The sequence below is a fragment of the Megachile rotundata genome, chromosome 3 (genome assembly GCF_050947335.1).
Source record: "Megachile rotundata isolate GNS110a chromosome 3, iyMegRotu1, whole genome shotgun sequence".
NCBI lineage: Eukaryota > Metazoa > Arthropoda > Insecta > Hymenoptera > Megachilidae > Megachile > Megachile rotundata.
The window spans coordinates 6,996,197-7,018,095 of NC_134985.1; the positions used below are offsets into that span (position 1 = coordinate 6,996,197).

General features: G+C 29.4%; 1 protein-coding gene and 1 long non-coding RNA gene across 6 annotated transcripts in view; one reads left to right on the forward strand and one right to left on the reverse strand.

The window, feature by feature from the left end:
• Positions 1–1,516: 1,516 nt before the first annotated feature.
• Positions 1,517–21,899, reverse strand: part of axed (BTB/POZ domain-containing protein axundead) — a 60,266-nt gene continuing 39,883 nt past the window's right edge. For 2 of the 4 annotated variants that reach the window (XM_012290965.2, XM_012290963.2), the window contains exons 2-6: positions 16,719–16,954; positions 13,048–13,220; positions 11,695–11,954; positions 9,599–9,990; positions 1,517–4,648 (exon numbers count right to left, since the gene is read on the reverse strand). In XM_012290965.2, coding sequence (XP_012146355.1) covers positions 4,427–4,648; positions 9,599–9,990; positions 11,695–11,954; positions 13,048–13,220; positions 16,719–16,853 — 1,182 coding nt within the window. In that variant the 5' untranslated portion in view covers positions 16,854–16,954 and the 3' untranslated portion in view covers positions 1,517–4,426. Of the gene's footprint in view, positions 4,649–9,598; positions 9,991–11,694; positions 11,955–13,047; positions 13,221–16,718; positions 16,955–20,278; positions 20,602–21,899 lie in introns of those variants that run through there. The other 2 variants (XM_003705676.3, XM_012290964.2) reach the window with 2 other exon arrangements.
• On the forward strand, positions 6,715–10,017 carry LOC143264204 (uncharacterized). 2 transcript variants are annotated; one of them, XR_013037751.1, is made up of 4 exons: positions 6,715–7,008; positions 7,767–7,892; positions 9,256–9,368; positions 9,619–10,017. It is a non-coding gene; the product is annotated as an uncharacterized LOC143264204 (long non-coding RNA). The 2 variants fall into 2 exon arrangements; XR_013037750.1 differs by lacking the exon at positions 9,256–9,368 and having other exon boundaries at positions 6,726–7,008.

Consider the following 21,899-nt stretch of genomic DNA (forward strand, 5'->3'; position numbering starts at 1 on the left):
TTTGTGGCTCTTCGATATTTATTTGAGGTCTGTTACGTTCTGGTTCCGGAGTATGAAACATTTTGATAATTTCTGATAATAATTATAATTTCTCGTTGCAAATTTGATCACGGCGGGGTCACCAATAAATATAGGGTATGTTTTCCTATATTTTAAATAGTCAATAAATAATAACTTTTCAAAAATAACTGATTTATTGAAATTGATTTTGGATTTGTTTTAAATATGTGCTTTTGAATTCAGATTCGATTAAGGAATGAATAACGAACGATTTGCTTTTTAAAATAAAATTGAATGCAAATAAAATTGGATATCAAGTACAAATAAAATTCTTCATGATCGACGGCTTGAAAATAGAATTCTTCTTGACCGACAATTCTGACGATCACCATAAACATGGTACGACTAGTGTTATCTAGCAGTGAACGGCGGAATTAACAGAGCAGAAAATTCATTATCCTCTCAAATTCGCGATTTTTACACTTTTCTCAGATAAGTAGATTATTTTAGAACCTTATTAAAACTAAAGAAATGTCATCATAACAGGCTAAAAGCGTTAGAGAAAAAATTGAAAAATGTTTTATTCTATGAGACCAAAAAATGTTTAACCATTTACCAGTAAAAGGTAAAACTAATTGAACTAAATTTTGAAAACGATTTTGATCTTTACTTATTGTTCTCGACTAACTAATATATATAAAACACTATAAAGTTTCTTAATATTGCTACTTTAAGTATTTTAGTGTCTAATAAATAGAGACAGTTAATATTTTATAGAGCAATCAAATTCAATTTGTTTTTGTTAGTTCTCACTTTTTACCGCTAGATGGTTAGGTTAAGTATTTTGAGGTCCATAAAATACAATTTTTGAAATTGTCAAATGTAAAATTTTAAGATCACTAATGAAGGATTTTTCTAACTTGAAAATATTGCAGCAGATATTACATACATTTTGTTATTTTATCAGTGTAATTTTGTTATAAACGATTAATGTTAAAAATGATTTAAAATCAGTAAAATAGTTGAAATTATTTATCTACTTCTTATAATTTTCACATTATTTCTATTATTTTTAATTTCAAGGTATGAAAAGGGATTGAATTACAAATATGTATAATTCAACACCAACGAATGTTTTATGCACAATTTATTATTGAGCGAGCGAGCGAAGCTCTTCTACTTGACTTTGCAACTTCTTTGTCCGCGCTTTTCTTTTGCACCACTCAACCAATTCTCATCAAATTTTGCACGCACATGCGTATGTACATCCACATGGACATAAAAAAAGAATTTTTTAAATCAGACTTGCCACGGAGGAATAATCACTGAAAAAATTGATCTTCATAGACTTCAATGTAAAAATTGAATTTACTCGCGCTTGGAATATTTGTTACCAGCATGAATTTTAACCTGACGAATAAGCCAGCTGCATAAGTAACAGCTAATGAAGAGTGCGGATGACACGGTTGATTATTTTTGCTTTAACGTGAAATTTACTAAAATCAAACAGACCTAGTTATATTTGTAAGCTTCATTTCCTGTTTTTAATACTTTTTGGTTTATTACAGAAACAGTAAGTAGTCTGTTATGAAAAATACAAAACAGATTTACAACACGCATGTACAAAGAAGCTGTTTCAATTGATCGCGTTATATTTTAAAATGAATTCTCTTACTTTTAATCGGTATGTAATTAACCAATTCTAATAGATAATCACGTTACAATAATCTGTCAATTTATAAATAACTATCAACACAGAATAGACTTAGTGACGTTCGTTAAGGTAACATTCGAGCTTAACGCAATTAGAGCACAACGTCACGACGAATAAAATTTAACTGATCAAATAGCAACATGTTTTAATGTTTAACATATAAATAGTAACGACAGCAGATGCTTACATGGCTATTCACCATATTATTTCGCGCGAGATGCAAGTTAAAAGGTTAGGAATATTTACGTAAAAACGATGGTCGTCGTTTCCACACGTCAGTGCGACTTTTCATACAATCGTGTTAGTATAATTCGATGTTAACATTTTATGCCGTATTTCGTTTAAATTTATACGTTCATTGTTAAAAATATATGATTTGTTTAAAAAATAATGAGACTACTACTCAAATTGCGATCTTTGATACAATGCAATAAAATTACTGATTTTTTTAAAATGATTGAAATTATAAATGTGTTAATTAATTTAATTACTATAGAAAATATTAATGAATAGTTAATTGCAAAATATAATAACATTCTTTGATTGCTTTATACTAAATCTTAGTCCTACAATTTTTGTTTTATTTCCTAAAACTAAAAATTATCTCAAACGTTATCATTTTCACATAATTATTGAAGTGTTTGTGACCGATCAAAGTTAAAGAACTTCTAATGTTCTTTTGATGTTTAAAATTGTACACAGAAAGTCTTTTACATATACAATGTATAGTCTCATTACTTTTGAAACAGTCGTATACAAAAACATTGTCCTATTTGTCAATCAAAAAATGTGACAAATTTTAAAATATTGTACAGAAGTATTTTGTAGTCATATTTCAGCATTTTTATGGAATCACAATATTCTTTACAATATAAAATAATATTTAGAATCATGATTTTTAAATCTATGATAAGAAAACATGTTTTTTCTTTTTTCAATACCAAAATGTTTTTTCTGATATTTTGAAAGACGAGAAAAAGATTTCCCTAAAACTACTTTAAAAAAGAAGGAATAAATTCCAGAAAAAATCATTTCTTTACTGTTATTTGTTAAAGGTATTTTATGTTTTACTTGAAAATGCATATTGTGATTAAATTAATTATACATTGAAGTCATCACATCACATTAAAAAAAAATAGATTTGAAACAATAAATGGATGTACAATGGAATTAAATATATTTTTAATACAATTAAATATATTTAATTCCATTGTAAAAGCTGATTTTGAAAAATTCTAAAATTATGATGAAATAATTTGATTGCAATTTATTATTTATTAATAATTGTAATTTACTGTAAAGCAATTTTCTTGTATTTTTAATGGCTAAGAAATGACTAATCTTCCTAAAACTAGAATAAATAAAAATGATTGAAAAATGAATCAATGTTTGTAAAATATTAATTATATTATAGAATGAAATAAAACTGATTCGTTTTACTTTTATTTCTAGGCTTCCTGAATGTATAAATCTAAATCGAACACGTTAAAACATGCCATCTCCAAATTGACTTTTCTTTTGAATTATCTAAAATTTTTCATTAAGAAAAGGAAAATCATTTGGAGTCATGCAATGATTCGTATGATTCGTTACGCGAAAGAACTAGAAAATCTTAAAAAACGTGCTATCAAAGATACGTGAAAGTGTTCGGATCACAAATAGCAATTTGTGACCATTTTCAAAGGTTTCGCATAAAGTACTGAATAGCGATAGAAAAGTTTCGTAAAAAATCAAGTCTGTGTTGTACATCTCACATTCACACGGACCAGCCATGGTTTCACTCTATAACTCATAAATTTAAACGCTATTATACTCTGAACAGCAACTATGAACACAACAAACGTAGCGAGTATGCCTCAATTAACGTTAATAGTGGCAATGGAAAACTGCAAATTCCAAATATATTAACTATCCTCCGTACGGAGAATTCGTGTTTGGAATTTTCAGTCTTCGATCGTTACATAAGATAAACGCTATGAACATTTTCGTGGGACTTATACGCAAAGGTTAAAATTTTGAACAACGAAGGTAGCCTAATTTCAAGTCGATTTTCAACGCATTTGGCCTCATAAATAATACACATATTTTAAAACGGACTTTCCGAAATTTCTAAAAAATCTATCGACATTAAAAACGCAATTATAAAAATATTTTTATCGTGCTCAATGGTTCTAAGTAAATTTCTTTGGCTTCATCGCGAAAATATTGAAAATGTATCGATTATAAAAACACGATACTACTCTACTTACAGGAATAATCGGATGCAATAAAAGCGACACAATTATTTTCGTAGAGCATAAAACCATTTCAATCGTCTAAAAGCCTTTCGTCTCTCTTAAGAAATATTTCATAAGGAGGAACATTTTATCTGAAAGCTCGTGGAGGTAGCGAAAAAAAGTACAATAAAATTTCAGCCTCTTTCAGCTTTTCTGCTGCAAAGCGTCGATTGCTGATAAAAATAACACAAAAGGAACGACACGAAAACCAAAGCAGTTCTATAACACGAATTCTGAATAACACTCCATGCGTTTTAATATTTAATAGACAATTATCCTGGATTTAACCGTGAGCCGCTTCGTTTCATAAATAAACATATAGCTTTTGGGTGTAACGGTATTGTAGATTCAGCAAACTGTTAGAGAAATGTTCATTTTCGGTGGGAGATTCAATGTGTAGATTTCTTCGATGTTTTCTTTCGTAGCTCTTCAACGTTCAATCGAAAATACAGGCGAGAACACGTACGAGACAATTTCCTATTCTTGCACAAGTCCTTTGTCCTTGACTTGCGCACTCTTTTCTCCTGTTCTTTCGATTATCCTGGCACTCCTTCTTCCCGGGTTTCGACATTTTGCAACTTTGATCCTTGTACGTTCTGACACCAATCCTTGGTGTACTCGATAGCCTGGATAATGGACCACTGACAGAATTTCGAAACTGTAAAGAAACAAATGTTGATTTTTTTAACGTATTCAAGGATTATAATAAGTTAACAATTAAATTCATGTATAAATTGTAAACTTTACGTATATTTTGCCAAAATATTAGTTGTTCGAATTGTATCAATAAATAATCAAATATCTCTTGAATTTTAGTACATACAAAAAACGCGGGCGATATAAATTTTGTGGGATATGTGTGTTATTTTATGCTTGCGACAGTGCGTGGAATTTTAATTTGGCATTTTAAAATATAAATTTAAAATTTTCGTATTTCTAAATTTCCAAATTCTCAATTTCTCAAATTTCCAAATTCCCAAATTCTCAAATTTCCAATTTCTCAAATTCCCAAATTCCCAAATTCTGAAATTTTCAAATTCTCAAATTCCCAAATTTCCATATTCTCAAATTTCCAATTTCTCAAATTCTCAAATTCCTAAATTCCCAAATTTCCAATTTCTCAAATTCGCAAATTTCCAAATTCTCAATTTCTTAAATTCGCAAATACTTAAATTCTCAAATTTCCATATTTCTAACAAATTTTTATCGAAAAAAAAAAAAGAAAAATGTTCAATGAAATATTCAAATTATTACATTACCAAATTTCAAAATCCCCAAATCTCTAAATCTCCATATCCCTAAATTTCCATATCTTCACATCTTCAAATCTCAAATTTCCCATTTCGATTTTCTAGATTTCTAAATCTCAAAATCCCCAAATTTTAAAACCTAAAAATTTGCTTCACTATTTCTCAATAAATTATTTAAATAAAAAGTTTGTTGATATACGTACTACTTCGTTAAATTATTAACCTACTTAAATGAATTTTGTAGAAAACCGATTAAATAATACGTAATATGTTTAAACAACTTTCAAAGACTATTTATAATTTTTTTTTAAGTTAAAGTAATGAGTAGCTTGTTTGCAAGAAAAATTTTTAATGTATGGGTCTTAAACATCCCAGTGTTCTTAATAAAGGTTAATACTATACTTTAACTTTACCCTTGAAATTCTACTAAAAAAAAAGGATAAACTTTATATATACCCTATATCTGAAAATGTCAATTTATCTCACAAGTTAATGATAGTACCATTTTTCTGCGTCTGCTTGATCGTGCGTTGATTTTGCCATCTGACTCGAAATTTACTTTATATTTTTGACATGTCATGTTTTTCGTCAATATTGTATTCCTCGACACGTAAAAATATAGCACTTATTACCAAACACTTTGTTAACGTTGAATTTTTACACAGTTGCAAAGAATGTGCAGATATAAAATCTTTTTTCTTTTTAGTACTAAAGTAAAATATAGTCCGCGTGGGATCAGTTTCACGTTTATACGTTACACCCGAAATAGTCAAAGACTGAAATAGGTAATACGATAAATGGATTTGGTATAAATGGGATTTAGTTAAACTGCTAAACCAATAGGTCGGACGATAGATAAAAGAGCACTGGCTGATAATCATCACGGACACTGTTCTCTGTAATAAAGTGATTCTTGATAAGATATGTATGTACTGATCACTCGTACGGCAAAACGATAAAAAATATAAATTTATCACAATTTTATTCAAAAAGATCATATAATAATTTTATTATTATTTATCATTTTTTGTTATAATTTATTTATAATAATAATAATTGATTGATTGATTTTATAAAGGCCTCGATTGCTATGATCATTGGCTCAAATAATAATAATTGTTATAACATAAAAAATATCAGAAGGATAATATCACAAAGGATAAAATGAAATAAAATAAAAATAAAGATTTGAATGTTAATATAATAAATATACAATGATTAGTATAATTAAGAGTTACAATTTCGTTTTCTAACCTATATTCAAATATTTATTGCACGTCTTAAATACTGTACAACATTCGATATGTTAAAGATGGCGTTTTATATACAACTGAGCACAAGAAACAACTATAAATGCAGTTATAAACAACTATAAACTATAAATGTATTTTCGGAAATATGTATGTTTAATTCTTCACGTTATCTTGTTTTTATGTATGTGAAATAATGTTAGGTTTGTAAACACTTATTACATATAATAGATTTATAAAGTTGAAAGACTATAAATTGACATCGTTTACTCTGCAAATATTCATAATTCTGTCAGCAGTGGGTATATTAGAATGAGTAATGCGATATGCTCCCCCTATATTGCAATTTTCTCTAGGGAAATCTAATGTAATTGCCGGTATACGCAGCATGGGGAGGTTAATGAGTATTCGTTATAGTATAGTATCCCATAGTATCTCGTATATACAGAGTGTATACATAGCTATACATAGTATGTATAACCCCATAGCAATCCGTGTAAACCCCCATACATGTTCAAGTGAGTATAAATCTCAAATTACCCTCTTTCTTCTTTTATTAAGAAATATAGGGACGTCTTTGATATATTTCTTCCATACAACAAAACAGTTTCAATTTTGAACAAGGATAAACAGATTTAACACTAAACCTACCGGCGTATAATCCATACTCACTTTGAAACTCATCAAATTCATTTTCATTCAATTCAACTCACTTGAAAAATGAAGTTGAAACATGAATAAATAAATGATAAAACATAAATTAATATACACATTAATTCTTTATCTTCGTGAAGATCAACACACATTTCAAAAAAATCACTTTAAAAAAATTTTGGAACTTAAAATAAAAAATTTGTAAAGTGGTAATATGACCGCTTTGGTTTTAATGATAAATAACAGAATGACAGGTTAGATTCAAATTCACTATTATCAACCTTAACGATATTATCGAAATACTATTAAGCATTGTTAGACTAAAAAAGCATTGTTGGATTAAAAATAAGAAACACTAAAACGAATTTAAATTGATCAATTTATTTTATAAATAAATTTTGATTTTAACGCATCGAGAGGCGGTTTGGAACTGAGAAGTGGTCGTTTACGATCGTAGACAAACGCAAAAAAAGTGTATAAACTCACTCGAATTCCTGTCGGTAAAGTCTATTTACCAATCGATCGATTTTGTATTCTGTAACAAGTATAAAATATCGATAACTTTTCGATAACTAATAGCACCAATTATTTTGTCCTGATCTTATTACCTATCTCGTTACAGACTACACACTCGTTATTTTCGAAACACAACACTTAAACAACACGATACGAATAAATATTATGGCTCACTTAACGGCACAGCACAGAAGCAACATCGGCTCGACATTGACACAATCGTATTATTAATGTACGTATTGGTGATATTGTGAAATGTGATATTGTACGAATTAATGTGAACATGAATTATTTTATTACTTGACAAATTTCAAGTATTTATGTTACGTTATTTATTTAATAAAAATTATATTCTTGTTTAATATTAACGAAAGTTTTTATTAATTTTGTTTAGATATTTCAGCATTTGACAATTCTTTTGTGGATATTTGATCATTTGTAGTGAATGCGAGCAACAGTCTTTTTTATCATTTATTCTTTCTAATATTGTTACTTTTACATAAAAAATACAGCTATTTTCGGGTTTGCCGCACTTTTAAAAAAATATTCACTCGATTGCTAAAGTTTCAACGTCATTTGCATAAATTCATGTGTCATCGGTAATGATGCGTCCTAATGCGCATTTTTTGTAATCATTTCTTTTTCATACCTTTTCGTAAAAATTCAGTGTTTATGATAAAAGATTCAACACGATTTGTTACGAAAATTCTTTCAAAATCAATCGAAACAAATGATAATTCAGTGAGTTTAGTGATAACTTTGACGATTATCCAGCGTTAAATTTTTGATTTATTGATATTGTCTTCCGCTTTCGCGGTAGATGGCCTTCTGGGTCGTTTATCATCAACTCTTTACCCTCTTTAAACGACTTATATCAGTCAAACATGTTTGCTCTTGACATTTTATTCTTTCCTGCAATATTTCTAACATTTTCGTAGTAGAGATTCTATTTTTAGATAAAAATTCAGTGGAAATCTTTAGTTCGATATTTTTAAGTATTTAAAAAAATCGCCTAATTAAAAACTACTTCTTTCGATTCATACACGTCTTTTTAACAACCTAACCAAAGAGTAGGGATGCAGCAAGAGGTAACACTCGACAATGAAACTACTATTTAGAGAGAGACAGGACACAAACAATTTAAATGTCCAAGCCAAATAAACTAGTGCCAGTAATTTATTTGTAATAAATATTTTGTCATTTCTCTCTAACACATTCATCTGTATTTTCTTGTGATAGTTTGTCATTTCTTTATAAATTATTTGTAATAATCATTTCATTAGTATGCTTAAAATATACTGTGTAGAATTATCATTTTAGTGTGTCCTTTCTTCAACTTTTCAATGTTGTAAAATTTATATAAACACTTCAAAAGCTAATATTAGTAATATAGAGAAAATTTACGACAAATAGATTTCTAGTTATTAGAGTTGGACATGAAATTAGATTCACTTGATTTAAATTTCCCGCTCGCACGCACGACCAATTTAAAGGGACAGTATTTTTCAAACACCAAAGGTGCCGCCTGGAGTGTCACCTCTTGTATCCCTACTCTTTGAACCTAACAAAGCAAGTAACATGAAGTTTTTTGACAGATGTCAGTGTTACCATTCTAAAAGAAAAATATGATCTTCAATGGACAAGTAAAAAGCCAAATCTTACTATCTACTGATCAAGTAAATATTGCAGAGTACTATTTACTGATCAGGTAAATATTGCAGAGTATAGTAAATATTGATTAGTAGTATAGTAATAAGAATACTAGTGCAGTAAGTATTGAATGATTTTTTCTAACCCTTTTTCTTGTACGATTAAAAAACTATATTGAAATCGATTCGTTGCTATTCGAAAGATGTACTGTCAAGTGAGTGGCAACCTTCATTGTATTAGAAGTAACAAATTGTAATAAAGCAATGAAACTTTCATAAGTAGACGTACCTTTTCCTCCTGATTTTCAGAATGTCCCAGAATTCTTGCAAGAATAAATGCAGATTCCTCGCTGGAGAGAATACCGCTTGCCATTGGACCCTCGATGAACTCCTTATCGGTCATAAGAGGATATCGAACACTATACCAAACTTCATCGGACAGTGTGGTTCTTTTATTACTGGCTAATAGTTCCATCCCCTGTTTTCTACATTCGGATGCAGCCCACCTGTCCAATGCGAAGAAAAGCGTAGACTCGTTCGCCAACCTCAAAGTGTCCCGACATGCTAATTGTTCAACTTCAGCGGCGGTTAACTCTTCGAAACGTTCCTGATTTAATACGACCTCTGGATCTGAGTCGATTACCTCCAGGCAGGCGAGAAGAAGTCGCGTACACACTGCAGCTAAAATTTAAAAAAGCTTTTAAATTATTCGTTTGAATTTTTAAGCGGAAATTTTAGGGGACAACGGGAATTGGATCATGTAGAGTATTCCATATATGAAACTTTACTGTGCGTGGAATTTGATATTTGAAAATTGGGAAAACATTTTTATATCTTCTATTCTTAAATTTGGAAATTTTTATTATTTAACAATTTCTATATTGTCAAATTTCTAAACTTATTTTCTAGACTTCTGACCTGTTGAATTTTTGAATTTCCGCATTTTTAAATTCTTAAATTTCTGAATTTCTAGAATTTCTAGAATTCTGAATTTTTTAATTTCTAAATTCAGAAATATATAAATTATAACATACATGATAAAACATTCAGACTATCAAATTTTTTAATATTCAAACTTCCAAATGATCAAATTACCAAATACAGAAAACTTCAAATTTTAGTGTTTCGAAGTTAAAAAATCCTAAATTTTGATATACCAAAATTTCCAAATCTTCAAATTACTAAATTATCTGGTCCCCAAATTTCCAAATTCTCATATCTCTACAATCCTAACATTTTGAATTTTCTAATTAGTATATTATAAAATTTATAAATTTCCGAAATTACAAATAGAACGTATATAATTCAAAAAACTCTTTTCTTTCATTTTAAGACTATTACCAATCTCTGAAACCTTGAACCCATATTTTAACGTACTGTATGTAAACATACATACGATAACAAGATGAGAAAGATAAAATGTAGATAAGAAGATAAAATATTACTCGATGTAGGAAGTGAATCACTAATATACTGGCGGATTTATTTTCCTCATTTGTAGAGATTTAAAATGTTCTTTTAACCACAAATACTACATATTTTTATAATATTGTTTTAACAAAACACTACCTCCTTTTTATAATTATTTTATAATTTAATATATTTTTTTGTTAAGAAGATATAACATGCTACTGAACAGGTTGTAACAGAACAGTAATAATTTTTCTGTAGCTAGAAAATTTTCGCGGATTTGTAAATTTGTAAATTTAACTTAGTTGAAATTGTGAAAATTAACAAAATTTTTAATTAAAAAATTTTTGAATTTATGGAATTTAAAAATTTGAAAATATGCAAAGAAAATTTTGTGATTGAACATTGAAAAGAAAAAATTGAAAAATTTCAGAAAATTCTACCGTAATAAAAAATATATTTAAACATTTGATTATTTTATTATACAAAATTTTCACAAACACTTGTAACTTGAATTTCAATTATAATAAAACTTTCACGACAAATCTATACGAAATAACTATTTGATCGCAAGAATTATGTGTAGCACAGCAAAAATAATAAAAATACAAAAATCCGAGAACAAAATTTGTGCAAATAATTCTTGTTAATGTGACTAACTCCTTAAATCGCGTTCATATAAATTTTACTTTAATAATATCTAACCTTTTGCACTCGAAGACATTTTCGCTGTTTAAAAACAGAAACTCTACACTTCTCATCAAGCTTCATTCAAACTCTATAAAGTTTCATAAATTCTTTTAAAATTATAATTTTTCTATTATTTTCACTATGTTACTATCACACGTATAACACTAAATTTAGTTTAAAAATACCTATTTCAATTTCTTCTATTAAACCGAGTACTGCAAGTTACCTTTCAAGTGCAAAGGGTTAGAATAACTATACTCCAAAAATAAGAAATTAGGAACAAACCTATTTCCCCAGCGTCGTCTCCAGGGGTTGGAGGAGCCGTTGGTGAATCGAACGACGTTTTGTTGAGCCCAGAAATTACATTATTCGCATAAAGACTGATACCCTGATAAATTTCCAGCACGGTATTCGAATTTAGGTTATTTTCGAGATACTCGACGGCAAGGCGTGCCAAATCCGGATAAAGGTACTGATGAGCTGTGTCAAGGGTCGCTCTAGCCGTGGACACCGATTGAAAGTTGATGGGCTCGTCGAGAAGATGTCTGCACAGAAAATGGCGTCTTCCGTTTCATACAAGTCGAGACAATTGCTTAACATCCAACTCGAATTTTTAACCTTTGAAAATGTCTTTATCACAAAATAATTACGTATCCCAATTTTTGTAACGCCTTTATTTTTTAACTCGAATACTTATTGAGACTTAACGTTACAATTTTTCGTAATCTGCTTGAAATTTACATTAATCGTTTCTAATTCTTCAAGTTTCAAGGCATCCATGATTTACATTTGCAACACCTCCTTCGGTAGCATCGAGGCTCGTTCAATTTCCGCTTGCAGGAAACTACCAATGGCAAGGTGATTAAAAGAATAATCCAAAAATATGCGATGATTCCAACTACTATTAGCGAATATAAAGACACGGTTGTCATAATGACATCTAGTTGTTTTTAAGGTTTGTTTTTCCGAAGATGTTCTTTTACATTTGTCTAAGAACTACAAATTTCGTTTGATAATGTAAGTGTAATGTGTTCTGTGCCATGTTTGTATTCTTTTTTTTTAGGCTTCGGAATCTCGTATACTATGTTACTTCATTCATCTCCAAAGTAGTTCTTGAAACCCTGCTTTTATGTTCTGAGGGTTTGCGACGTTTATTTTGATTTCTATAGACGACCTTCGTCTCCCCCTTTACTATTTCTGTAAGGGTTTTCAGAGAGTAAAAGAATTTTAAATATTTTTTTTCGGTTTGGTCGGCAGTTTCATATCATTGATCGAATCTGATTCAGTTTTAACGTTCTATTTCATGTTTTTTTAAATTTTCGAAAGAGGAATGGTTTTGTAAAAATGATAATAAAGAAGTAATCGATACATCATTATTAAAAAAGTTAAAGAAAACTCATGTAATATTGCAGATTTGTAAAATTTTAGGGAATCGCAAGTATTGTAGTAACTAATAAACAACAACATAAGTAATATATAATAGTAGCAAAAACATAATATAACTTGTGCAGTCTACTTATGATAAATCCTACATTGGTGCAGATATTATGAAATACAGCAATTACTCTTGATTTGAGTTTCGACAAAGACACGTTTACGTGACACGATTAATCAATCAGTTGGTTGTTAGCGAATTACCTGAGTAGATAATCGAAAGCACGTTTTTCCACATACTTCAGCTGAAGGAGAGGTGGAGGGTCGCTTGGTGCAGGCGCAAGAGGTCCGATGAGCATCGCACGAAACAGCTCCGACTTTTCAGCAAGTCGCTCCCTTTCGACGCAGTATCTCCATGTGTCTCCAGGTAGACCGGCCTGTATTCATTCAGAGTTAGTAAAAGGGTACAGCCAAACAAGCTTAAATCAGGTGTCTGTAAGTCAAATGAAATTTGCAAAACGTCGCTTGATATCAAAAGAAAATTTCACACCAAGTTTCAACCTCTTTAACTAAGGATTTTGTAAAATAGAGAAATAAAAATTGCAGATTTTGCTCCATTTTTTCAATTTAATGATGTATAAAGGTCTTGAAAATATTTTTAAACATTGAAGATTCTGTAACGCATATTACAGATGTTTTAAAAGAATGTTTCAAATATAAAAATTGTGTAGTTTCCACAGATACTGTAGTTGCAATATACAGTACTGTAATTGCTTTTTTATCGATGTATGGCCACCTTCGGGGTTTTCAATGTAATACCTAATATTTTTTCTTGAATTTGGATGCTGTATGAAATTTTGCGTAATGAAGTACTGGAGGAGATAGAGTTTAAAATTAATGGTTCTGCATATATGAATCAATAATCTTGTTTTAAAAAATTAGATTCAGTCAACGTGACTGTTATGCTGCTTTATTTATGACAGTTAATATCACAGTTCTTGAATACAGCTTTTGACAAATTTTAAATGCTGTTAATATTGCTATTAAGATACGCCAGATTCAACCGTAGGTTTCCTGTGAATAAAGAAACGTATATAAACGTGACAATTTTTCAGTCCTAAAATTTTCATAATTCTGAACTTCTAAATGTTTCAGCTTTTGAGTTTTCAAATTTCTGAATTTCACAATAATTTTAATTTGAAAATAAGAAATTAACTTGTACATCAATTTATGGTTTATTTATTTATTATTCACTTTAGAACTCCATTTTTAATTTCAAAATAAGTGTGCATTATAAATACATATCAGTAGGATAAGCATTGAGAGTGTAACACCAACTTTCTTGCGCATAATGTTTAATGAGCATGGAAAGTATTAAACAGAATGTTTCCCAATTGCTTAATCGGACTGGGTAGTGCACAACTTGGCCAGCTCGCCAGATTTAACATAGCTTGATTATTTTCTTTTCTTTGGGGAACACTAAAAAATGAAGTTTATCGCATACCACCGACGCGACGGCAGTCGGAGATATTCGAGAGCGAATTCGTGCATCTGCCACAATGACTGTACACGTACAGACTGCTGTAAGAGTAAATATAGGAAACTGAATGATAGTGTGAATGTAGCAAAATATGAATGTAGTACATGTCGTCGTAGCTTTAAAGATATGATTGATAGGAAAACGAATCATAAACATTTTACATGAAAAGTTCATACACATACGAGGTCTGTCCCAAAAGTATCCGACCTTCTTTAATTTCTTCATTGCTGACAATTTTAGCGTCATTTGCCGTGTATGAGTATCAACTGTAAAGCTTTACAAACTCCCACGATATCGTAGTTTTCGTCGGGACGCCTTAGTTTACGTGCAACGTGCATTTGTTTACGAAGTGTTTTTTACGTTCGTCGGATTCTGCTGTTGTGAAAAATGAGGGAAGGATCGAAGCAACGAATTTGCATCAAATTTTCCTTAAAACTCGAAAAGAGTTGTGCGGAAACCATCGATATGATGAAGAAGGCATTTGGGGACGAGTGTATGAGCAACACTGTTGATAGTAAGGCTCTGGCGGCCTTCCACGACAACAAGACCTAATAATATCGAACGTGTGCGATTTGCGATCAACGAAACTCGTCAATTGACTGTGCGAGAACTAGAATGTGATCTTGGAATACAGAAAACTAGTTTTGGCCTCAGTTTTGGTCAAGCGGTGATTGGCTTCTTCATCACGATAACGCGCCAACGCATGCATCGAATCTTGTGCAGCAATATTTGACGAAGCACAAAGTCATACAGCTCCGTCAGTCTCCGTACAGTCCTGATGTAGCTTCCTGCGATTTTTGGTTGTTTCCAAGATTGAAAATGCCACTGAAAGAACACCGATTCGATGATAAAGAAACGGTCGGAAGTAATACGACGAACGCTCTAAAGGCTATTCTGAAAAACGAGTTCCAGGACTGTTTTCATAAGTGGAAAGGTCATTGGCAGAGTATTCTACAATCAAATGGGGACTACTTCGAAGGATGCCACCAGCCTGATGACGCAGAATGACACCAGCAGGGAAATATAAAGGAAAGTCGGATACTTTTGGGACAGACCTCGTATGTTCATAAACATCATATTGTATCGAAGAAGATTATTTCCAAGCATGTTATATTTATATTAAATTTAATTGTGTTATTGTTTTCTTTATCGTAACACTGCTACAATATACATATACAATATACTGCTACATTGTATAGGGTGTTCGGGTACTAATACGCATAATTACAGGGGATGGTGTCTGGGATGGTATTGGTCCTAATAATGAACAAGTTTCTCTTTTATCAGAACGTTCGTTAAGACTTAATGTTTAAATTATTAATGAAAGATATGTACCAACAAAAGTACAGCGTATAGTTTAACTACAGAAGTGTTGGCTATAAAAGTGATGCACTGATATTGACAGTAAATGCGAATAAACGAATCTGCGCCGCATCAGTTAATCCTTTGCATTCAAAAGGTGACTCACACTCGCCAGCTGCTTTAACATGACAATTTAAGACTTTTTCAGGTACTTTTTAACTAACTTTATAGTATCATATATGCGATACATAAACACAATGAAACTGACTATAATGGCAGTAGATAAAGTAGTTTAATAGGTAAACTTCAAAAGAATTCATTAAATTCTTCAATTAGGAAGTTTTTAAGTAGTTTTCTTGTAACAGTAAAAATGCCTTCGAATGCAAGAGTTAATACGCATTAATCAATATGTAATTACATAATTTGTTAATATTGATAAATGTATTTCTATGGATAATTATAAACTAATTCCTAATCTAATAATAGATAAAATAACGTAAAAATTAAGAACAAAAATTTTACATTTCGTTTGTTTGTGACCAAAACATTGGAGCATATCATTGGAGCATACAATGAAACTTAGAAATCCGGAAACATAACTATTTAGAATTTTGATATTTAGGAATGTGGTTTCTAAAAATTTGAGGATTCGAGTGCTTAGAGATTTGGATATACAAATTCGGATCTTTGAAAGTTTATAAAGTCTTAAATCTGACAATTTAAAAATTGGGAGTTTAGGAAATTTGGAAATTTCCTAAACGATTTGAAAACAGTAATTTAATAATTTTAGAATGTAAGGATTAGAAACTTCGTGAAATTTCAGAATTTAGAAATTGAAAGGTCTGAAAATTTACTGCTACATATTTGAGTTATCACTGTCTCTATTTACCTTACCGATATTTTAACAATATTATCAATATATTAAAATATGAATAACTTTTCGATATTGTCGACATTTACTTATAAAACTTTATCGACATTTACACCTCTAGTATAACAACGTTGACTATTGTGTCCTAATAATTATAACAAAAAGAACACCTTGTATAAAGTAAAATAAATCAAGAAAACAGCAAGTTTCTATTTTTCATACCTCAAGAATCACCATGTTGGAGGCTGAGGACTCTGTTGTGGCGGTTTCTCCATTTGTAATCAGAGGAACTTGTGACATGTCTTGTAATGACTTTTGAAATATTTCTGTTTCCTTCGAACGATGCCGCAGGAACATGGGAAGGATTATTGTTTTTGAATATACTCGATGCCGCACACCTTGTCGAGTCCTTTGCCGCAGTTTTTCAGACTCGGTGCGGGTGCATCGTGAGCTGTTACCTGTAACAAAACAAACAAAAATTATTACATTTACCATCTAAACAGGTTTATTTACTCTTTTCAAGATGGTGGCACATGGAGAAATAAGTAAAAATTTTTTTAAATGACTTTATTTTCAAGAAAATTGAATTTGCACTTTTTTAAGTAAGGTGAAGTGGGGTTCGTAAACGGGGCAAGTGCGTATGCAGGCTATTTTTATTATACAGGGTGTATAAAAAAGGTCGAAACCCTTGAATATTTCGAAAAATATAAGTTTTATCAAAAAATGTTTCAGACAAAAGTTGTAGGGTTTAAAAAGTTCTATTTACTGGCAATATCATTTTGACCTTGAAGAGTTACTGGAAGGTCACGTGAAGGTCACTTCAATTTTTTTAAATGGAACACCCTATATATTTTTGCATATTCTTGTAGCTTACCTCGAGAGCTTTGATAAAGTATTGATAAAACACTATGATAAAGTATTTTCTGATTAAAAACTTTTTGAGTTATTAAGGTTTGAAATTTCCAATAATTTTGACAAATTACAAAATATCTTACAAAATATTCATTTTTCAATAATCTTACTCTAATACTTTTATGCACAGAATAATGAGATAAATTGACTGGCGTAAAGAAAATACACAATTGTTTAAAAAAATTGTTTGAAAATTTGCTTATTTACTTATTTTTTTTTTGTAAAAAAAACTTGTATAATATAAAATATAAAACTTGTAAAAAAGTTTGTTCACAGTGTAGAAAATGATGTAGATACAATCGCAGTGTAGATAAAATCAACAAATTGTTGCTTAATTCTACAGTAAATGAATATCATAAATCAACAGATATTATTAATTTCACTAAAATAGGTTTATTGCTTTATATTAGTTTATTAGGTTTGTTACAAATGTGTGTTCTTATCATGTAGTAAATTATCATTAAATTCAGCATTAAATATTAGTATCTACATATATTAATAATCTTATAAAGAATGACTGGTATCAAACTTTAGTAGTACTAATGATTAGATTTAATTATTTAATTATTTAATAATATTCGTTCAATACAAATTCAGTTTTTTTTTAAAATGAAGCGCCATATAAGAAAATTGTATTCTATATTTTTATTTAATTTTTTCTTTTAATTTTACCCTCTTTTCTGTTGTACCACCAATTCTAGAACACCTTGTACACCATTTCTTCAAATCAATATTTCATATCGAATGATAGGAATTAATGACTTTATTTTTGCGCATTTTTATCGACAATCCTGATAGAGTTCTGCAAATACCACAACTGTGGTATCTAAGCTATACAAGGGTTTGGCTATGTTTAACATCGATACTACCTTATTTTTGATAACTTATTGACTATCTTTTATTAAGAACGTTTGGCAGTAAACGATATAGTTAGTTCGTACAATGAAAATTATTTTAACCATTGCTACCGTGGTCCGCAAATGGTGATTGAATAAATATTTCTATTTATCATTTGTAGTACAATTATATTAAATAAAACATGTATTTGGCAAACATATACATTTTTGTTTCGAAAATTATTTTTATTTCAATATTACCAAACTTGTAAAGGTATTTGATATAATTGCAAACTATTCGGTAAAATTAAAATAAAAACTTGGTAGTTGATGGGTCAGTAATACATACATATCAGTGTTGTCGATCAATTTGACTAATTTATTACTCATTGTTTTAATTATTGTTTATATTTAAAATTATATGCAGCGGAGCAATGTAATATAGTCAGTAAATATTTACCTACTGTATTTTTATAAATTAATAGTTATATTATTATTCATATTATAATATTTATATGCATTATATGTATGTTATAATACTTATATTATATTTATATTCATTTTTAGACTATATTTATATTATAATGTTTCTATTTTCATAGTTTTGAGAATTGAGTAAGATGCAAAGATCAATAAAATATTGTTTATATTTATTATTTTTAACGTATTACACAAAATTATTCTGCTGTTAGGAAATTATTGTTCTAGAACAAGAAAAGTACCTCATGTTTCTGATACATGTAATAGGAAATATATTCCTGTACTAATAATACTTTAATTAAAATATTAAAAACTACTTTTAAATAATTGAATTGGAAACGTTAATTTTGCGGTTACATAATTCGGTTTGTTACAATACTCGCATTTGTGCTTATGGTTTGAGATTTCAGGATGTAAACCAGTAGGAATGTGCTTGCAGGGATAACATCCGGTTTATACCCAGGAACTTTAAACCGTAGATACAGATTGACCAGTCTTTCATTGTCAAACTTTATTAAAATATTCTATTCGTAAAAATAAAACAACAAAAGTTGTGATAAAAATGTGAAATGACAATGGACTGCTTTGTTGTTCAGCGTAATTTACAGGGTGTATCAGTTTGGTCCATATAATCTGAAATTATGTAAGCTTGCAAATTTGAAATTACGAAAATTAATAATTTGGAAACTTGAAAATTTGATATTCTTACATTTCTAAATTTCTAAATTTTTTGACTTTCAAATTCTCAAATTTTTAGACTGCCAAATTCCAAAATTCTCAAATTTTCAAATTATGGAGTTTCAAAATTGTAAAATTCTTAAATGTTCAAATGGTTAAATCTTCACATCTTTAAATATTCAAAATCTAAGTATTCCTACATTAAAAATTTCAAAATTCCAAAATTCCAAAATCCTTAAATCTTCCAATCTTCCAATCTTCAAATCTTCAAATATTCACATCTTCAAATTCTCAAATTTTCAAATCTTTAAACTCTTAAATACTGAAGTATTTTTCAAATACTCAAATACTCAAATACTCAAATACTCAAATACTCAAATACTCAAATACTCAAATACTCAAATACTCAAATACTCAAATATTCAAATACTCAAATATTCAAATACCCAAATACTCAAATATTCAAATACCCAAATACTCAAATATTCAAATACTCAAATACTCAAATACTCAAATACTCCAATACACAAACACTCAAATACTTAAATACTCAAATTTAAATTCTTAAATTCTCAAATCTTCACATTTCTCAATTTCTAAATCTCATTTCTGAAAGCACAAATTTCCAAGCTCTTCTTCCAAATTGTTAGGTTCTCAAATTCTTAGATTACTAAATACCAAAATGTTAAACACTTCAAGCTTAAAACTTTCATTAACCCCACAGTAGAAAAAAACTGTTCTATTCTTCTCATAATATTACATCCTACTAGTGATAAGATATTTATTACGTGATATAATAGTCTAAAAATACTCTTAGAATTAGAAATAGTATTAGAATATATTCATTAAACTACTATCTTGAAATATGTATCTTACCGTCATTATACGCAATCGTCATTTTGATAATGCACGTCACACTATTGTTATTAACCAGTAATTTGTTCATTAAAGGTATGAATTTACAAACTTTTTAAATATTCACTTCAAATATTTCTTCTATTTCTATTAAATGTTTCAAGATTGTGATGGTTTGGTAATTAAAATTTATTTATTGAACAGTTTTAAAGCACCAATTTGGTATTTATTTACAAAAAATAAAATTTTTAGTGCATGTGAATCTTATATTATTTTGATAAATGTTTCATTTAATATTATATTAATTTGCTTTTACTTTAGAAATTCATATTTTGAAATAATTTGACATTTATATTATGTTAATTTGAAAAATAAGAAATTTATCACAAACCATGAGAACAATTCTTTTTTCTGGAACAAGTACAAGGAAACTACTTATTTTTTATTATATTTGTAATTAAATTTCATTCGAATTTCTTTATCACATTGTGACTGCATATGCTAAAAATGTTTTAATGACAGGAAGTTTGCTTTCTGTCAATACAAGATTAAAAACAAGTTGCTAATTTTGTAAGAAAATCAAAAATAATTTAAATATAATTGTCAAGAAACAAAAACAATTTAGGAACAGTTGTCAAAAATTGAAAATTATTTAAAAATAATTGTGAAGCCAAATGAAAAACAATTTGGTAATTTTGTAAACAAATAATCAAAAACTTTCAAATGAAATCAAAAACAAATCGCTAATTTCATAAACAATATTCTTTGATAACATTCTTAGAAAAACTCAAAAAAGAACATCTTTCCTACACAATTCTTGCTTTTCACTTTTTTCACTTAAATATAATTCAATTTCGTTTTGTCATTACACAATTTCAGATCACAAAACAAGATTCACGAATTTTTCAAGAAAAAACGAAAAATCAACAAATTTCAGTTATAAAATCACTTTCTATGTCACATGCTATAAAAATCAGAAACTCCTTTCAAAAGCAACAGGTCTCGACAGCAACATAAGATTACCCAAACCATCAACAATTCCAAAAACGAGTTCCATTTAAAAAACAAGTTCCCCAGCTACAAATCTTTTCATTTTTTTTCACTTAAACAGATTTTAATCTTTCGAGTTTCATCCGCGGTCACATTATTTCGGTAAACAACAAATGTTGCGGAATTCTCTTTAAACAGGTTTCAACGCTATTCACACTGGGTTGCGTTTACAAATTACGATTACATTCTTTCAGCGCACAATAAAGAATATCATTTATAGAAACTGGTAACAGTACGGAATGAAACGTAGTAAACGGAGCAACCCTTTCAAAGCGAGCAACCTCGCTCGACTGACAGATCGATTGGAGTCGCAGCGACTGCACTGAATGAGTCAGACTTCGAGGGATTCGTCTTAATGTAAATGTATGCGGACGCATTTTATCGACTGCGATGACAATTATTTGTAAACAACGGGTAAAGGTCCTGGGCCAAGACACCGTGGAATGTCTCTCATAAGAGACTTCTTCGTTATCGATACCTCGAACTGTCCCGGGACGTTTCAGAGGGATAAGATGGGAAAAGTCAGTCGTCTTTTGCTTAGTATTTACGGTCTGTCAAGATTCGGTGATTTTACAAAAATCTGATAAGAGTA